Here is an 18,534-nt window from a genome sequence, read left to right as displayed (position 1 = left end):
CAGATCTTGGGAGACAGGCCAGTCCTTGCTTACAGACAGCCCCCCAACCTGAAGCAAATACTCAACAGCAACCACACACCAGAACCACTAACCCAGGAACCTATACTTGCAACAAAGCCCGTTGCCAATTGTGTCCACAGATCTATTCAGGGGACACCATCATAGGGCCTAATCACATCAGCCACACTATCAGAGGCTCGTTCACCTGCACGTCTACTAATGTGATATATGTCATCATGTGCCAGCAGTGCCCCTCTGCCATGTACATTGGCCAAACTGGACAGTCTCTACATAAAAGAATAAATGGACACAAATCAGACGTCAAGAATTATAACATTTAAAAACCAGTCAGAGAACACTTCAATCTCTTTGCTCACTCAATAACAGACCTAAAAGTGGCAATTCTTCAACAAAAAAAAACTTCAAAAACAGACTCCAATGAGAGACTGCTGAATTGGAATTAATTTGCAAACTGGATACAATTAACTTAGGCTTGAATAGAGACTGGGAGTGTATGGGTCATTACACAAAGTAAAACTATTTCCCCATGTTTATTCCCCCCTTCCCCTCCACTGTTCCTCAGACGTTCTTGTCAACTGCTGGAAATGGCCCACCTTGATTATCACTACAAAAGGTTCCCCCCTCCCCCCGATACTGCTGGTAATAGCTCACCTTACCTGATCACTCTCGTTACAGTGTGTATGGTAACACCCATTGTTTCATGTTCTCTGTGTATATAAATCTCCCCACTGTATTTTCCACTGAATGCATCCGATGAAGTGAGCTGTAGCTCACGAAAGCTTATGGTAAATAAATTTCTTAGTCTCTAAGGTGCCAAAAGTACTCCTTTTCTTTTTAATGGGAATGTTGGTAGTGCTGAGGTCTAACCTAGTCAGCAAACATCCCCAGCAAGCTTTTAAGCGTCCAAAGGCACATTCTACCACCATTCTGCACTTGCTCAACCTGCAGTTGAACTGCTCCTTACTACCGTCCAGGCTGCCTGTGTACGGCTTCATGAGCCATGGGAGCAAGGGGTAGGCTGGGTCCCCAAGGATAACTATTGTCATTTCAACATCCCCAAAGGTAATTTTCTGGTCTGGGAAGTAATCCCTTCTTGCAACTGCTCGAACAGCCCGGAGTTCCTAAAGATGCGAGCGTCATGTACCTTTCCCGGCCACCCCACGTTGATGTCGGTGAAACATCCCTTGTGATCCACCAGTGCTTCCAGCACCATTGAGAAGTACCCCTTGTGGTTTATGTACTGGTTGGCAAAGTGGTCTGGTGCCAAAATAGGGATATGCGTTCCATCTATCGCCCCACCACAGTTAGGGAACCCCATTGCAGCAAAGCCATCCAGTATGACCTGCACATTTCCCAGAGTCACTACCCTTGATAGCAGAAAGCCAGTGATTGCATTGGCTACTTGGTTCACAGCAGTCCCCATAGTAGATTTGCCCACTCCAAATTGATTCTGAACTGACCAGTAGCAGTCAGGCATTGCAAGCTTCCACAGGGCTACTGCCACTCGCTTCTCAACCATCAGGGCAGCTCTCATCTTGGTATTCCTGCGCTTAGGGTGGGGGAAAGCAACTCACGAAGTTCAAGGAAAGTGGCCTTACGCATGCAAAAGTTTTGCAGCCACTGTGAATCATCCCATACCTGCAACACTACGTGGTCCCACCAGTCTGTGCTTGTTTGCTGGGCCCAGAATTGGTGTTCCACTGTATCAACCAGCCCCACTGCTGCCATGGATGTCCCAATTGCCACAGCCCGTGGTTTCAGGACTATCTGTGTCCATGTCCTCATCACAATCATCCTTGTGCTAGCTCTCTTAGCTCGGTTCTGCACGTACTCCAGGATAATGGGCGAGGTGTTTACAATGCTCACAACAGCAGCGGTGAGCTGAGCGGGCTCCAGGCTTGCTGTGGTATGGCGTCTGCATGGGTAACCCAGGGAAAAAGGCGCGAAACGATTGTCTGCCATTGCTTTCACGGAGGGAGGGGCGACTGATGACATGTACCCAAAACCACCTTCGACAATGTTTCTGCCCCATCAGGCATTGGGAGCTTAACCCAGAATTCCAATGGGCAGTGGAGACTGCGGGAACTGTGGGATAGCTACTCACAGTGCACCGCTCCAGAAGTCGATGCTAGCCACAGTATTGTTGACACACTCCACCGACTTAATGCGCTTAGTGGGGACATACACAATCGATTGTTTAAAATCGATTTCTAAAAATAGACTTCTATAAAATCGACCTAATTTCATAGCATAGACAGAGTTTGCAACATGCAGCAATTGCCAAGTATAGAGATTGACTGAGATTAAAGCTACCTGACAGAGATGGAAGTCTGAGAGAAAAGGCCACTTTCAACAGACAGGTATTTTAACCCTTTCAGGGCTATCTTGAGTCTTTCTTCTCCGCAAAGCTCAGACTGTGTATCCTGTATCTGACTTTTTGCAGGTTCTGTCATTGTGAAGTTACCCAATTCTGAGAGCAGTACTCTAAAAAGTACAGTTCAACCTCAGAGTTACAAACTGACCAGTCAAACACACACCTCATTGGAACTGGAAGTATGCAATCAAGCAGCAGCAGACAAAAACAAGAAAAAAAAGAAAAGCAAATACAATACACTGCTGTGTTAAATACAAACTACTAAAAATAACGGGAAAGCAGCATTTTTCTTCCGCATAGTAAAGTTTCAAAGCTGTATTAAGTCAATGTTCAGTTGTAAACTTTTGAAAGCACAACCATAATGTTTTGTTCAGAGTTACGAACCTTTCAGAGTTACGCACAACCTCCATTCCAGAGGTGTCTGTAACTCTGAGGTTCTACTGTAACCTTAATTCTAAAAGGTAACTCTGGCTATAGTTAAAACATAATTTTTTTAAATTTAGATAGCAGCAGGAGATGGGGAAGAGAAAGGTTCACCCACTAAGTATCACAGATGAGACATTAGCCAGATTCCTAGATCCTTCAAAACCTGGGAATAGTGCATTTGTATCATTTCAATAGTAGGGGAAATATCTGGAGACACTGGCAGCAAGCTACTCTTTAAAAATAAAGTCAGTAGAAAAATAAGCTGTAGTAAGACTTTTATATTACGACTGTGTTTTTTAATCTAAACCCATTTCCAAGACTCAATGGTACAAAATTAAAGATTCTAGTCATCTTATTTTTCCCCCCCAAAAGAAAAAAAATCCTTTTACTTAAATTGCTTGAGATATAGTATTATGCAGAATTTATTCCATTTCATTTCAGACTGAAAGCATTTTATCTTTCCCTCCTTATTTCAGTCTTATGGGTATGACACAAGAAATGAGGAAATTCAACACCAGCTGTTAATGTAAACATTAAGCTAAATTCTACTCTGTTTCACTGATGTAAATGCAGAGCAATTTGCTGCAGTCTGTGAAGTTACTCTCTGTTTACAGCAGTGTAACAGAGCAAAATTTGACCCATTCATTGCTATTACATCAGCAATATAAAATAAAGTAAAATAAAAGCCAAATGGTCGTTAATGTTCTAGATGCATATAATACCAGCATCAGTAGGAAGCAGACTCAGAATATCATTACTAGACTAGATTTCCTGGCTTGTTTCTGTTAATCACTGCAGGCTTGTTCCCTGTTAGGCCACAAAAGGTTAATCTAGAACTAATTATTTAGAATTGCTGGAATATAGTCTGATTTAGGATCGCACCAAAGTATGTTACATCATACCAGTCTCGGCCCTACTTGTCAACACTTGTAACATTTTTATTCAAATTGTCATTTCTGGTCACTTGCATTGTGCTTCTAAATAAATTCAGGTTTCAGAGTAGCAGCCCTGTTAGTCTGTATCCGCAAAAAGAAAAGGAGTACTTGTGGCACCTTAGAGACTAACAAATTTATTTGAGCATAAGCTTTCATGAGCTACGAAAGCTTATGCTCAAATAAATTTGTTAGTCTCTAAGGTGCCACCAGTACTCCTTTTTTAAATAAATTCACTTATTTCAAGGAGTAACCAAATGATAAAAGAAAAAGCATTGCTCCGGATTCAACAGTCAACCAACCCTTCAGGCACTGCAGGCCACAGGTATAGTAGTTAGTTGTTATTAGAATGGTCAAAATGGAAAAAATTTGGGGAGAAAAGGTGGGGTTGTTGAAGATGTAGTGGAAACCGATGAGGAATGTAGGTCGTCTGTCCAGAGGATGAAAATATCATTGATGTACTTCAGGTATATAATTGATTTCATAGTGCATTTGTCCAGAAATTCTTCCTCAAGGTGGCCCAGGAATAGGCTGGCATATTGGGAAGCCATCTTAGTACTCATAGCTGTTCCCATGGTTTGGATAAAGTGTAAAATTGTTATGGGTGAGGATGAAAGATGCAGTGACACAGTTATTGTGAGGGATGTTGATGTATAGGGAGGTGACATCCATGGTGGCAAGGATGGTGTTCTGAGGGTGGCTGGTTAATGTTGAGGAGTTTGTGGAGGAAGTCGGTTGTGTCTTGGAGGAAGCTGGTCCCTTGCGTGATGAGTGGCATGAGGATGGTTTCTGAGAGTCCTGATATCCATTCAGTAAGAGTGCCATGGCCAGACATGATGGGTCTGTCTGGGTCCCTTGTTTGTGTATCTGAGAAAGCATGTAGAAGGTTCTTGGTGTGGGATCATGGGTGATGAGGTTGTAGAGTTTCTCCTGGAGTTGTCTGGGGAAGGATTTGAGGATATCCTTAAATTCCTGGGTGAACTGTCATGTGGAATCTTCGAATTCTTCATAATAAGTGGAGTCAGAGCTGTTGGCTGACCTCATTGATGTAGTCATCATGGCTGAGAACTACAATGACCCTCTTTGTCTGCTGATTTGATCTGTGACCCACTAACCCCCAGTTTATTGTTAACAGCCCACAACATCTTGAATAGTCTTTTAGAATGTGTGTTAACTACTTACTAAACAATCTATTCCACCTTGTATTTAGCTGCGACATTGAGAGTACCTTTCCCTGACCTGAGGAAGAGCTCAGAGACAAATTTTCCAGCTATACATTCACAAACAGAAGTTGGTTCAGTAAGAGATTTAAAAATTTTATTACAGCTAATGTTAAAAAAATTATATAATACATAGTTTGGGAAAAGAGTGTCTGTACTTAGTGCTTAGATTATCCACAAATACAAAATTAGTTTTTTAAAGTCATATGATACATAGAGTACATAATCAGCAATAACTAAAATTTAAGTGAACAGATTTAACAATACAGTTTTGGTATTAGAATCTGAATACTTGGGTACATCATTCGTGAAAAGTTGAACCGAGATTTGGTTGTGGAAAGCAAAATATATCAGTGAGTGGAGATTGTCCCTAACTAATTGAGAATTAGGTTGGTTGTCCATTTAGAACATACAGTCCATGAGGAAAGTATCTGTTATTTTCCTGACTGCGCTTCTCATCGGCACTCTAGCTCACCCCTCCTTGTCGATGGCCAGTGATGTGTTCTATGTAGATGTCCCTTGGCCACCCGATGGCATCAGACACCATGAGTTGCCGCATCAGTCGAGCGTAGCGTTGACTGATTCCGCATTCTCTCAGCACTCACTCATTACTGAGGTCCCATGCTCCTAAGGCTCCGACAATCAGTATGCGTGTCTGGACCTGGTAACTCTTAGCTCTCAAGGTTTCGGCCAGAGGGGCATATTTCTCTACCTTTCAAGCTCAGGCATCGTGGAAGGCCGGTGTCCTGTTCTCGAAGGGCACTGATGTCCACCATGATGATCTTCTTCCGGTCCTTGTTGGTGTTGACGATGTTCAGTCGCAGTTGGCTGTCGGTTCCGAGGATGGCAGAGTTTACAGAAACCTTCCCCATGGGTGGCGGGATGGCTCTGGCCAGGCGATCTTGGATGGCGTTGTGTCACAGGTGCCAAGCTCTGGAATGGGGCTTGCAGCTATATAGGACGTGGGGTAGTGTCTCGTTGGCGTAGCAACACTTTCTGCATTGCTTGTCCCAATTCCCATGGCAGACGACTCCGTTCAGTGGGACGCAGTTGAGCCAGTCCCTAAGGATGAACCTCCTGTCGGCAAATCAGGTGAAGCTGCCCCCAGGGAGAAAGTCGTTGTTGGCGTCCCACTTGCACGTCACCTCAAACGCCTTGCCCTGGTCCGGCTTTCGTTTCAGGTTTTCCACGTATTGGCAGTGGATGGCATCCTTCAAGGTCCTCTCCAGCATGGTTCTAGCTCTTGGAGTGATGATAGTGTGATCTGTATTCTTCACCTGTGGCACCAGTACTCCTAGCTCCTGGCGTTCCTTGCACCACATCCAGTGGCAACAGATACGCTTCTCCAGTCATCGTAGCATTGCAGGCACGAGTCCAGAGCGAAGCAAAGTCTCCCGTCTCTTCCAAATTCACCTTACAGCGAGCCACTCAGGTAGTGGTGACATCTTGGTTGGAGGGGGTCCTGGCAATTTGCTTCTTGATGGCACCTGCAGAGCACTCTCCGTGATGTTCCTCACCATGGTGTCCGGGCACATCAAAAGGCGGAAGTGATCATGGCAACATTGCACAGATCACCCATTCGAGAGAAGTTGGTGCCGCCCTGCCTGTGCAAGATATACACCAGTTAATTGCTGGCCCTCTGGGGGAGAAACATCCACTTCTTCACCAGCTGCCGGATGGTGTTGTCTGCCTTGTTCAGAGGTACCTTCGCCATGGCAGATCCCCTCAGGACGAATGAGACACGGGGGATCAGGAAGGTGTTCAAGGCGTTGATCTTCTGCCACGGCGCCAGTAGGGAGGAGTCGATCCTGGCCACATCTCGTAGGATCTCTGCGATAGTATCCTCAGGTGTCTGCTGGACGTAGAAACTCGTTGTTGGTATGCTTGCCTGTCCTCGAGGAAGATCATGGGTTCACTCTGGACCTGAAAAGACGTTGCCTGGACCGAATCCCTTCTACTGCCATTGATATGCAGGGATGCAAACTTCCTGCCATTGAAGTGGAATCCCATCCAGTTGGCAGCCTTGCTGGTGATGTCTAGCATTTGTTGGAGACTCTCGGGGTTGTTTGCAATCAGGACCAGATTGTCTGTGTAGGCCAGGATATTCACTCTGTTGTCATATAGATTGAAACCACCTAGACCGCTGGAGATCACTCGAATGAGCGGCTCTATGGCTAAGTTGAAACGATGGAGCTCAGGGGGCAGCCTTGCTTCACGCCGCTACGGATAGGAATTTTGGGTGTCTCTCCTTCCGTGCAGCGGATGGTGGTGGTGCAGCCTTCACACAGTTCCCGGACCAGTTGGAGAGTGTTTTCAGGCATACGTCTGAACTCTCGCAGCGTGGCAAAAATGTGCTGATGGGGCATCGATCCAAAAGCATTAGCCAGGTCAAACCATGCTATGGCACATTGCCTCTGTGCCCTCCTGGCCATGTGGATACTTCACCCACCTTGTCTCTCTAATATCCTGGGACCAACACATCTACAACAACTCTGCAATTCCAGCCCTAAGACTACCATTGTACAAACTAGAATCTGGACTTGTGGGGTTCAGAGTTTCTGCAGTATCAAGGGCTTGTGCAATAGTGCCTTATGCATCTGGAAATACCAGTTTCCAGTATTCAGGGGTTAAATATATACACATCACATTCCCTGACCCACAAATTTGAAACAGAATGACAGATGAAATTTTAGTTGCGTGTGAAAAACAGCCGTGCCTAAAAGGCTGCCAATTATTATGCAAGACTGGGAATGGGAAATCTTAACCAAAAATACAGCATAACAACATTGTGCACTCCTTTTATGCATCTGCTCTTGAGAGTCAAGGGACAAGCAGGTTTACAAAATGATTCAATGGAGGCAGACAGAATAAATCCCTCAAAAAGAAAGGCAGCTATATACATTAATAAAAATTATATATTTCCCCTACAGTACAGGAAAGTAATCAAATGCCAGGAAATTATTATGTAGCCCTAATAATGCTGCCTGCAGTAAAAAAAAAATATTAAAGCATCACATAATATATTTAACCAATATGATAATGAACATTTAGTATAAAATATAACAACTCCCCTTTTGCATCACAAGCAACAGCCTAGCATTTATAATGTTTAAAGCACACTTTATACGCTGAACAAAACACACCACTAATCCACTCAGAGGGTTAAAATCATCTGTATGAAAAGCAGTGGAACATAGTGCACAGATCACCATTGGTATCAAACCACCCATTGTACATTCCATTGCAGCTGACCTTTGTGTGCTCTTTCAGTACTGCATATAGCACATACATAGTGTAAGAAAGGCCAAATATGTGGATTATGTAGCCTGGTGAACGCTCCCATTTTATCCCACGTATTACCCGTTTAACCCATACCATTTTGTTTCCTTTTTCAACCTGTGTAAGTTCTACCAATGCTCAAGTTATTTTAGAAGAATGTAGGATTTATATCTGAGGTTTGTCAGATAAGCTGTTCTGTAGACAACTCCCCCCACACCTAATACTATTTAAACAAACTGAACTATTTCATCTGAAACTGGCACATTCCCAAAGACCAACTCATAATTTTAAGAGGAACCCCCTCCAAAAAACACTAATTCACCCCCCAAAGGGAAAAAAAGTGTAAAATTATTTATTTTAACTCACTAATCTTGTTACACACGCTTCTGCACATGGTCCCCGCCATATAAGTGTCACATAAGTGTCTTTTCAGTACAGAAAAACAGAGCATTTACTAACATTCATAAATGAAGTAGAATTATTCAAGCTGTAGGCCAGGAAGGCTCTAGCAGCAACAGAACAATTCTATATCTATATAAAGTTTAAAACAAAGTCTGTTGCTAGTTAAAGTGTTGTTGAGAACTGCTGGGTTAACTAAGGGGTCCAAGGCCCCCTGGGGGGCCACGAGCAGGTTTCAGAGGGTCCACCAGACTGGGCCGGCATTAGATTCACTGGGGCTCAGGGCAAAAAGCCAAAGTCCAGCCGCCCCAAGCCCCGCCATCCGGGCCTGAGGGTGAAGCCTGAGCAGCTTAGCTTTGCGGGGCACCCTGTCATGTGGGGCTCTGGGCAATTGCCCTGCTTGCTACCCCCTAATGCCGGCCCTGCCTTTTGTATGCAGAAAAACAGCTGTCGTGGCACAGGTGGGCTGTGGAGTTTTTATAGCATGTTAGGGGGGCCTCAGAAAGAAAAAGGTTGAGAACCCCTGAGTTAATACACTAAAATCCCTTATTAAAAACTATTACCTGATTCACACACTATGGATCCTGGCTTCAATTCCAGCATCATGGTGATTAAAGAGATGTCAGTTGAATAAAGAATTTGTGTTCTGTGGGGAAGATTCATAGTCCACAACTCTGGGGTTGGATGAAGAATAAACACCCAGCCTCCTTTACTGCAGGTCACCTTTGAGCCGTACCTTTTGCCTATGAGATCACTGGAATGTCTAATGACCCCATACTTAGTCTGAGTTTTACTGCCATGTTGGACTTTCACAGGAAACATCGATTCATGGCCCAAGAACACAATAGCTGTGTCTCCATCTTTTATCGTATCTGCGTAGTCAACAAAACTCATTGTGATAATCTTCTAGTCGGCTGGATATTTTCACCTAAAGGAAAAGAAACAGAGAGTTTTATACCTTTAGACCATGATGGAGTCTTATATGGAATTATGAATGATAAAAGCAAGAATATGTCATAGAATATCAGGGTGGGAAGGCACCTCAGGAGGTCATCTAGTCCAACCCCCTGCTCAAAGCAGGACCAAGCCCCAGTTTTTGCCCCAGATCCCTAAATGGCCCCCTCAAGGATTGAACTCACAATCCTGGGTTTAGCAGGCCGGTGCTCAAACCACTGAGCTATCCCATAATAAGCTATCCCATAGCTCAGTGGTTTGAGCATCGGCCTGCTAAACCCAGAGTTGTGAGTTCAATCCTTGAGGGGGCCATTTAGGGATCTGGGGCAAAAATTGGGGCTTGGTCCTGCTTTGAGCAGGGGGTTGGACTAGATGACCTCCTGAGGTCCCTTCCCACCCTGATATTCTATGAGTCATGTTCTATATCTAAAGCTTGAAGAAACTATACACAAAATGGCTACTAAACTTAACGTAGTTCTGGAAACATTTAGAAATGTAACAAAAGACACTGGACCAAATCCTTGTCCCACAAAAAGCTCTCATTGACTTCAACGTGACCAACATTTGTCCCATTGTATACTGAACTGCATTTATAATTTTAAACAAGTTTAAGCAAACAAATTCTTTCTTCAGCTTGTTCCACATTGTTACAGAGCGAGCTACAAGGAAATATGAACTGTAGCTGTCTATTAAACCCCAGTGCACAAGTTCTCAAGCATGCCTGCTAGGCAGTGACTTTTGTTCTCTCTCTTTGGTGATTTATGACTTAAGACAACAAACATTCTATCTAGAGCAAGAGCCACCCCTAGAACTGGGCAAGCTTAGCTTTTGACACCATGGATAGAAGTTAATGGGAAAATTTCTACTCAATTGGTTTCAAATTCTGGTTCATGAAAGCTTCAACATAACCAAAGGATGGCCCATGTTCGATTTTAAAAAAAGAGGCTAAATGGAGTGAGGGATTCCCCTGGCATGAAGGTTTCATGTCAGGTCATCCAAGAGCCTTAATGTGATCCCTTTAAACAATTAACCATTTACAAATATGTATCTTTAAACAGTCTTCCATGAACTTAAAAGCCAGAGCAGAAGAGTAAAGCTTTGTGGGGCTGTTAACTTTCAGCTATCAAATATCAATTAATTGTGGATTTTAGCTGATGTGGTAACTTGGATATACTTTTTACCCAAGATATCGGGTTATTTACTGTTGGGTTTTGGTTTCTACCTGCAACGATAGAAGTAGTTAACTCTCAAGTTGCTGTGCATATACCGTAGCTGCAGTTTTTCTACCATTTTATTTATAGAGTCACTAGCTAGACTTTATAAAGCTAGACTTTATAAATAGAATAACCTGAGCTATGAAACGGAAAAAATATTTTATATTCCTGTAAACCAAAAATAGTTCCAGCCTTCAAGAAGTTCTTTCCCAAACAGACTTTGCATCTCCAGCTGCAGACTGGGGAGAAGTAGTTGTTTACACATTACTGAAGGGTTAAATTGTGCAATATAAAACAGAGACTCCCCCTTATAAAGACAGAAATCTAGTGCATGAACCAGGAGCAACAAAGAGAAGTAAAGCACAACATTTATGGTGCCTTGCATAGTCCCTCATCTGGGTTTAAAACACAGCATTCTTTTACAAACACTCCTATAAAATATGCGGGCCACGAGATCCAGTATTTGGCTATCAGCTATAGCGTTTATTATAATCATCCTCCTTGGCCTGTAAGCAAAGGAAATCTTTGACTCCTGAACAGAGCCCTAGAGGAAGAACTGCTTTATCTATTTACTTTTTATAAATACAATAACTCAGCTGCTAGAATCTAGAGGCAAATTAGCTAAGTGCAGTTTTGAAAACCTAATGGCTGCTTTAAGGCCACTTTAGAGTTAGTTAACTTGATTCTCTATTTATTAGCCCTAGAATTAGACGCTCAAATAAAGGGGAGGCAGGAAGATGCTGTAGGGATTAGAAAGCAGCAGCATTAACCTGTGAAGGGTCCAGCTCGCGACGACACCCCAGTGACATGCTTCAAGACAGCTGGGGTCAAGCTAACATTGGCCACTCAAGGGGGGAGACACGTGGGTGGGGTGAGCAGGGGGACAGATGATCCAGAGCTGGCCTCACAGTCTCCCAGCCCCTTCCTTCCCCCCATGGCCCAGGCTCCTTCCCTGCCGCAGGGTGTCCGCCCCTCTCCAGGTGCCAGAGTCTCCCAGCCTAGGCCAGTGGGTGCGTGTGGGTAACACAACACCCACCTCCCCCAGCCGCAGCCGCCCCACCCGGTGCCTTTACCTGCCTGGGCTTCCCCCTCCGGGCGGGGACATTAAAGGAGCCACCGGCCCCGGCTCGGCTCACACACGTGGTGCTCAAAGCCCCGCTTCCTCCTTCCGCCCTGGTCGCAGGCTGCTGACGCTCCGCTTCCCTCCCTCCCCATGAGCCCTCTGCGCCGGAGCGAGCTGGCACCTGCCGGCCCAGCATCCCCGCCGGGAGCAGAGTCAGAGCGGGGAGCCCGGCCCCCTGCCACCTCCCCGGCCACGCTGCAGTTCCGGACCCCGCTCCCGGCACGTGGGGACCCGGGGAGAGCCCCGCCGCAGGGAGCAGCCCGAGTGCCCCCCCGCCTCAGCTCCTGGCCGGGACGGGGGAGACTCCCCCATTCTGGATTCCCTGTAAGGCGCATTTTTAAAGCTCTCCTATCAGCAGGAGGGTTTCTGCGGTGGGCTTGTCTCGGGGAGGATCAGTCCTCAGCAGGGCTTAAATTGTGGGCGGGCTGAGCCCCGGCACTTCTAGGCTTAGCAGTTCATAGCCCCCCCACCCCGCACTGCTGGGTTTGCCATGTAAGTTCTGAAAGTAAAAGAAAATTGCTTGAGCCCTGGTTCCTCTTTCATTACCAATTAAGCCCTGGTCCTGGGAGTCTCACTCACATCAGAGCCTGAGCTGTCATTGCAGGGGTCTCTCCCTTATGCACCCGGCCCCCTAAACCAAGAGCCACAGGGATGAACTCCTCCGAGTTGGCTGTGTGTTCAGATCTAATCTGCCCACTCTTGCTCAACTGGAGGAAGAGGGAACGGGCTCATTCTGGATTCCTTGAAAGGGCGTATTTAATAGTATCTCCCTGTGCTGATGAAGGACTTTGCATTGTGTTTCAATGAGACTTTAGAGGACACTGAATGAAAGAACACTGAAGTAGTCTGGGTCCAAAATGTGGCTGTATTAAAAGAACAGATTTTACTAAACTTATTAGTAATATCATTTTTTCCTGAAATAAAAAAAAAATCAACAGGTTTTTGCAACATTTTGCTAGTGCATGAAAGTGAATTTGCCTAGTTTGTTTTCATTCTGGTTGGCCCATGAAATGCAACAGGACCCTGATCCCACACTGAGCTCTGTGCAGGCAGCTTCCTGCACCCACACAGAGCCTCAGTGACTTATTCTTTCAGTATTAATAATGATACTTACCTCCTTTGTAAAATGCTTTTCTATGGAGCCCATTATAAAGATTGTTGTTATTACCAATAATCTGAGCTGGTAATAATAACTTAAAGACTTTTAAAAAAATATACGATTTTTGTCTTGGTGGTGTTTTTTAAGAGTAAGGATGCACTTAGTACAGCACCGGCACAATCTTAAACTTTATGGATGAAATCCTCAGCCCACTGAAGTCATTCGAGTTTTGCTATTGACTTCAATGGGATCAAGATTTCATGCTAACTATTCAGGAAAATAGGCAGAATTCAGAAATAAGTTCTCTAGAATACATTGCTATTATACAAAGGATCTAATTCTGGGAAAGAGCTGACGACAACTAGCCATTACATAGGCTATAGGGAAAAAAGACATTAATTCAGGAGAAATAGAATCAGTGTTCTAAAGACCAAGAGTGATAAACTCTCACCATCACCTAAATTGCATGTTAAAGGTTTAAGTAGTGTGTAGACTAGTGGTCTCCAAACTGTGGGGCACGCCCCACAGGGGAGCATGGAGGAATATTTGGGGAGGGCACAGCGGACCCAGGCCGGTCCCCATTGGGGCAGGGAGGGAGTGCCACCTAGCCTCACTCCGTCCCTGTTCCGCTCCCGCCCTGCCTTCAGCTGCAGCTCTGGCCACAGCCTTGTCTCCCGGCCCCAATCACAGCACACAGGCCCCAGCCATGGCCCCACTCCCAGCCCTGGCTCCTGACCCCAGCCACATTCTGGACCCGGCCCACGGCTCTGGCCCTGCTCCCAGCCATGCCTCCTGACTGTGCTTCTTCTGGGGGCATGGACAGGTTTCATTATGGATAAAGGGAGGGGCTGATGGAAAAAGTTTGAAGATCACTGGTGTAGACCTATACATGGGCCTGTGGCAATGGGAAATTTCTCTGTAGAGAGGAAAGAGTAGAAGAATACTTCATTTTCTGTTTGCAAAGGAGCCCCAGAGACCTTGAATAGGAAGGGTACACATATATAGAAAGCACTTGAGCCATCTTGGGGTATGTCTACACTACGAAATTAGGTCGATTTTATACATGTCGATTTTTAGAAATCAATTTTATACAGTCGATTGTGTATGTTTCCACTAAGCACATTAGGTTGGTGGAGTGTGTCCTCAATACCGTGGCTAGCATCGACTTACAGAGCGATGCACTGTGGGTAGCTATCCCACAGTTCCCGCAGTCTCTACTGCCCATTGGAATTCTGGGTTAAGCTTCTAATGCCTGATGGGGCAAAAACATTGTTAAGGGTGGTTTAGGGTACGTCGTCAGTCGCCCCTCCCTCCGTGAAAGCAATGGCAGACAATCGTTTTGCGTCTTTTTCCCTGGGTTACCCATGCAGACGCCATACCACAGCAAGTATGGAGCCCACTCAGCTCACCGCTGCTGTTGTGAGCATTGTAACCACCTCACGCATTATCCTGGAGTATGTGCAGAACCGGGCTAAGAGAGCTAGCACGAGGAAGATTCTGATGAGGACATGGACACAGATGTTCCTGAAACCATGGGCTGTGGCAATTGGGACATCATGGCGGCAGTGGGGCTGGTTGATACAGTGGAACGTCGATTCTGGGCCCAGCAAACAAGCACAGACTGGTGGGACCACGTAGTGTTGCAGGTATGGGATGATTCACAGTGGCTGCAAAACTTTTGCATGTGTAAGACCACTTTCCTTGAACTTTGTGACTTGATTTCCCCCACCCTGAAGCGCAGGAATACCAAGATGAGAGCTGCCCTGACAGTTGAGAAGCGAGCGGCTATAGCCCTGTGGAAGCTTGCAACGCCTGACGGTTACCGGTCAGTTCGGAATCAATTTGGAGTGGGCAAGTCTACTGTGGGGACTGCTGTGATCCAAGTAGCAAATGCAATCACTGCCGTTGTGCTATCAAGGGTAGCGACTCTGGGAAATGTGCAGGTCATACTGGATGGCTTTGCTGCAATGGGGTTCCCTAACTGTGATGGGGAGATAGACGGAACACATATCCCTATCTTGGCACCGGACCACCTTGCCAACCAGTATATAAACCGCAAGGGGTACTTCTCAATGGTGCCGGAAGCACTGCTGGATCACAAGGGATGTTTCACTGACATCAGCGTGGGATGGCCAGGAAAGGTGCATGACACTCACATCTTTAGGAACTCCTGGCTGTTTGAGCAGTTGCAAGAAGGGACTTACTTCCCAGACCAGAAAATTACCATTGGGGATGTTGAAATGCCAATAGTTATCCTTGGGGACCCAGCCTACCCCTTGCTCCCATGGTTCATGAAGTCGTACACAGGTAGCCTGGACAGTAGTAAGGAGCAGTTCAACTGCAGGCTGAGCAAGTGCAGAATGGTGGTAGAATGTGCCTTTGGATGTTTAAAAGCCGCTGGCGCTGTTTGCTGACTAGATTAGACCTCAGCACAACCAACATTCCCATTGATATTGCTGCTTGCTGTGTGCTCCATAATATCTGTGAGAGTAAGGGGGAGACGTTTATGGCGGGGTGGGAAGTTGTGGCAAATCGCCTGGTGGCCGATTTTGAGCTGCCAGACACCAGGGCGATTAGAAGAGCATAGCTTGGTGTGCTGCGCATCAGGGAGGCTTTGAAAACCAGTTTCATGACCGGCCAGGCTACGGTGTGACAGCTGTGTGTGTTTCTTCTTGCTGCAAATCCTCCCCCTTTGTTGATTTTAATTCCCTGTTAGCCAACCACCCTCCCCACTTCGATCACAGCTGGCAAAGGAAATAAAGTAACTATTGTTTTGAAACCATGCATTCTTTCTTTATTAATTAAAAAAAAAGTGAGATAACTGACAAGGTAGCCTGGGTGGGGTGGGGTGCGGGAGGAGGGAAGGACAAGGCCACATTCCTTATTGCAGCCACACTACAAATCAAAACTGTTTGAATGACAGCCTTCTGTTGCTTGGGCCATCCTCTGGAGTGGAGTGGCTGAGTGCCCAGAGCCTTCCCCCCTCCCTGCGTTCTTGGGCATCTGGGTGAGGAGGATATGGAACTTGGGGAGGAGGGCAGGCGGTTATACAATGGATGCAGTGGGGGGTCTGTGCTCTTGTTGGCTTTCCTGCAGCTCCAACAGACACTTCATCATGTCCGTTTGCTCCCGCATTAGCTTCAGCATCACCTCCTGCCTCTGCTCTTCATGCTCACTTAATGTTTCCTGGCCTCTGCCACTGAATGCCTCCATGCCTTAAGCTGTGCCCTATCAGTGCGGGAGGACTGCATGAGTTCAGAAAACATGTTTTCGTGAGTGCCTTTTTTTTGCCGTCTAATCTGTGATAACCTCAGGGACGGAGATGATAGGGGGAGTATAGAAACATTTACACCTGGGGGGAGATAAAAAGGGAGAGTAAAATTTAAGATGATACATTTCTGAGAACAAAAGGGAGGCTCTTCCACCGTGAATCAAGCAATTCACAGCAGACAGCACATGTGCTTTATGTACAAGGTCACATTTTGCCTTTTATATTGAGCACCTCCCGGTATGGTGACACATCACAAATGGCTGGGCAACAGAATTCGGTTTTCAGGCAGCCATGGTAAGCCTTTTGCAGGTGTTCACGGACAGTGGTGCGGTAGAAGTAGGGTCCCTGCCTAGAATGTCATGCAGCTGATCATAGAAGTGGCATGTATGGGGCTGTGACCCGGAGCAACCGTTTGCCTCCTTTGTCTTTTGGTAGGTTTGCCTGAACTCCTTGACTTTCACGCGGCACTCCTGTGTGTCCCTGTTGTAGCCTCTCTCCACCATGCCCTGTGCGATTTTGGCATATATATTAGCATTTCTTCTTTTTAATCTGATTTCGGCCTGCACAGATTCTTTTCCCCATACAGCAATCAGATCCAGTGTCTCCCTTTTGCTCCATGCTGGAGCTCGTTTGCGATTCTGGGGGGGACTGCATGGTCACCTGTGCTGCTGAGCTCACCAGGCTGACCAAACAGGAAATGAAATTCAAAATTTCCCGGGGCTTTTTCTGTGTACCTGGCTAGTGCATCGGAGTTCAAAGTGCTGTCCAGAGCGGTCACATTGGAGCACTCTGGGATAGCTTCCGGAGGCCAATACCATCGAATTGTGTCTGCACTACCCCAAATTCGACCCAACAAGGGCGATTTTAGTGCTACTCCCCTCGCCGGGGAGGAGTACAGAAGTTGATTTTAAGAGCCCTTTAGGTCAATGGAATGGGGTTGGTTGTGTAGATGCATTCATTTTTAAATCGACCTAATGCGGCTAAATTCGACCTCACCCATAGTGTAGACCTGGGCTTGGATTTGTAGATTCTTGTCTATGCTGACAAGGCAGATAATCCTATACATTTTTCTTCATTAACTAATAATTTATAATACACAATAGTTAAGGCAAAAAATCTTTTAGGTATCTAATGCAATAACATTTTGAAGCAATGAGCAGAGAATTGGACATTAAGTAAAAGGATCAAGGACTGCGGGTGGACCTGAAACCTAATGAAATCATGATCAGTGCAAACTCGGATGGAAGCTCTGTCTATGGGAAAGAATTGATGAACCTCCATCCTTTTCCCTTTTAAATCAATGGAAGCTTTACCGTCGCCGGCAGCAGGAGCAGGAGCAGTCTGGTTTACCTCTTGAGCCAACTATGCCTGTTCAAATACAACTGTTTTTTAACCAGTTTGTTACACCCTCCTCTGACCAGGACATAACAAATGCAGTTTCTTAGATTGTGTTACCCCAGATATCCTGCAGCCTTTCTGCTTTACAACCATATGGCTGTATGTCTGCACCTACCACATTGCGTAACTATTTTGGAGTAATGGCATTCTGGGAAAAGGTGGTTGTTCGAAGAATTGATCCAGCAAGGGAATTGCCAGCCCCCAGCTACCTTTAACTTCAATGAGAGCTGTTAATACTCAGCAACTCACAGGAGGTGCTCAGCCCTTCGCATGAATGGGCCGAAGATGACAAAACATTTGAAACAAATTGCCAATAAACGTGCCAAATGTGATAGTCAGGCAGGTATATTTAATGGTTAAGATAAATTTATCCTCCATTTGTGTGGGAAGAGAAGTTAAGTTAAACAAATGCAGCAACAGCCAAATCCTTCCAGTATATTAATCCACATACATTCTGGCTTGTTTTCAAAGTACTGTTTTATGGCAATTTATAACCCAGCTTGCCAGCTCAGGAATTGGACACCAAACTGTTGGGGATGGTAGTTCACCATCTATTGCTGTCTCCTCTGTTCTGGATGTTCTTCTGAATGCTCAAGGAAATGTTTACCCTGTAATTCTCCAGACTCATCTTAGGTTTACCTGGGTTATTTCAGAAGATGTGTAACATGCATCTCCTTTTGCACTCATATACAGACAACATTTATAATTAAGCCACTTGGGAAGTTCACTGTGTGGCCTGTGTCTGACTTCCCTTAAATTCTCGACCATCTAAAGCTCAACATGGAAATCTCTGGGATCATTACTCCACATCTCCATCTTGGGCT

The 18,534-nt window shown here is 45.5% G+C and overlaps 1 protein-coding gene across 4 annotated transcripts in view; it reads right to left on the bottom strand.

Moving 5' to 3' along the window:
• TRMT61A (tRNA methyltransferase 61A) overlaps positions 1-12,590 on the bottom strand; it is a 37,923-nt gene extending 25,333 nt beyond the window's left edge. The window contains exons 1-2 of one of the 4 annotated variants that reach the window (XM_043549331.1): positions 12,489-12,590; positions 9,215-9,579 (exon numbers count right to left, since the gene is read on the bottom strand). In XM_043549331.1, coding sequence (XP_043405266.1) covers positions 9,215-9,545 — 331 coding nt within the window. In that variant the 5' untranslated portion in view covers positions 9,546-9,579; positions 12,489-12,590. Of the gene's footprint in view, positions 1-9,214; positions 9,580-11,589; positions 12,046-12,488 lie in introns of those variants that run through there. The other 3 variants (XM_037901020.2, XM_037901021.2, XM_043549332.1) reach the window with 3 other exon arrangements.
• Between the last annotated feature and the right edge of the window lie 5,944 nt (positions 12,591-18,534).

This window comes from Chelonia mydas, chromosome 6 (assembly GCF_015237465.2).
Source record: "Chelonia mydas isolate rCheMyd1 chromosome 6, rCheMyd1.pri.v2, whole genome shotgun sequence".
In the NCBI taxonomy this organism is placed as follows: Eukaryota; Metazoa; Chordata; order Testudines; family Cheloniidae; genus Chelonia; species Chelonia mydas.
Note: the sequence above shows the minus strand (reverse complement) of the source record. Positions and strands in the feature narration are given on the sequence as shown.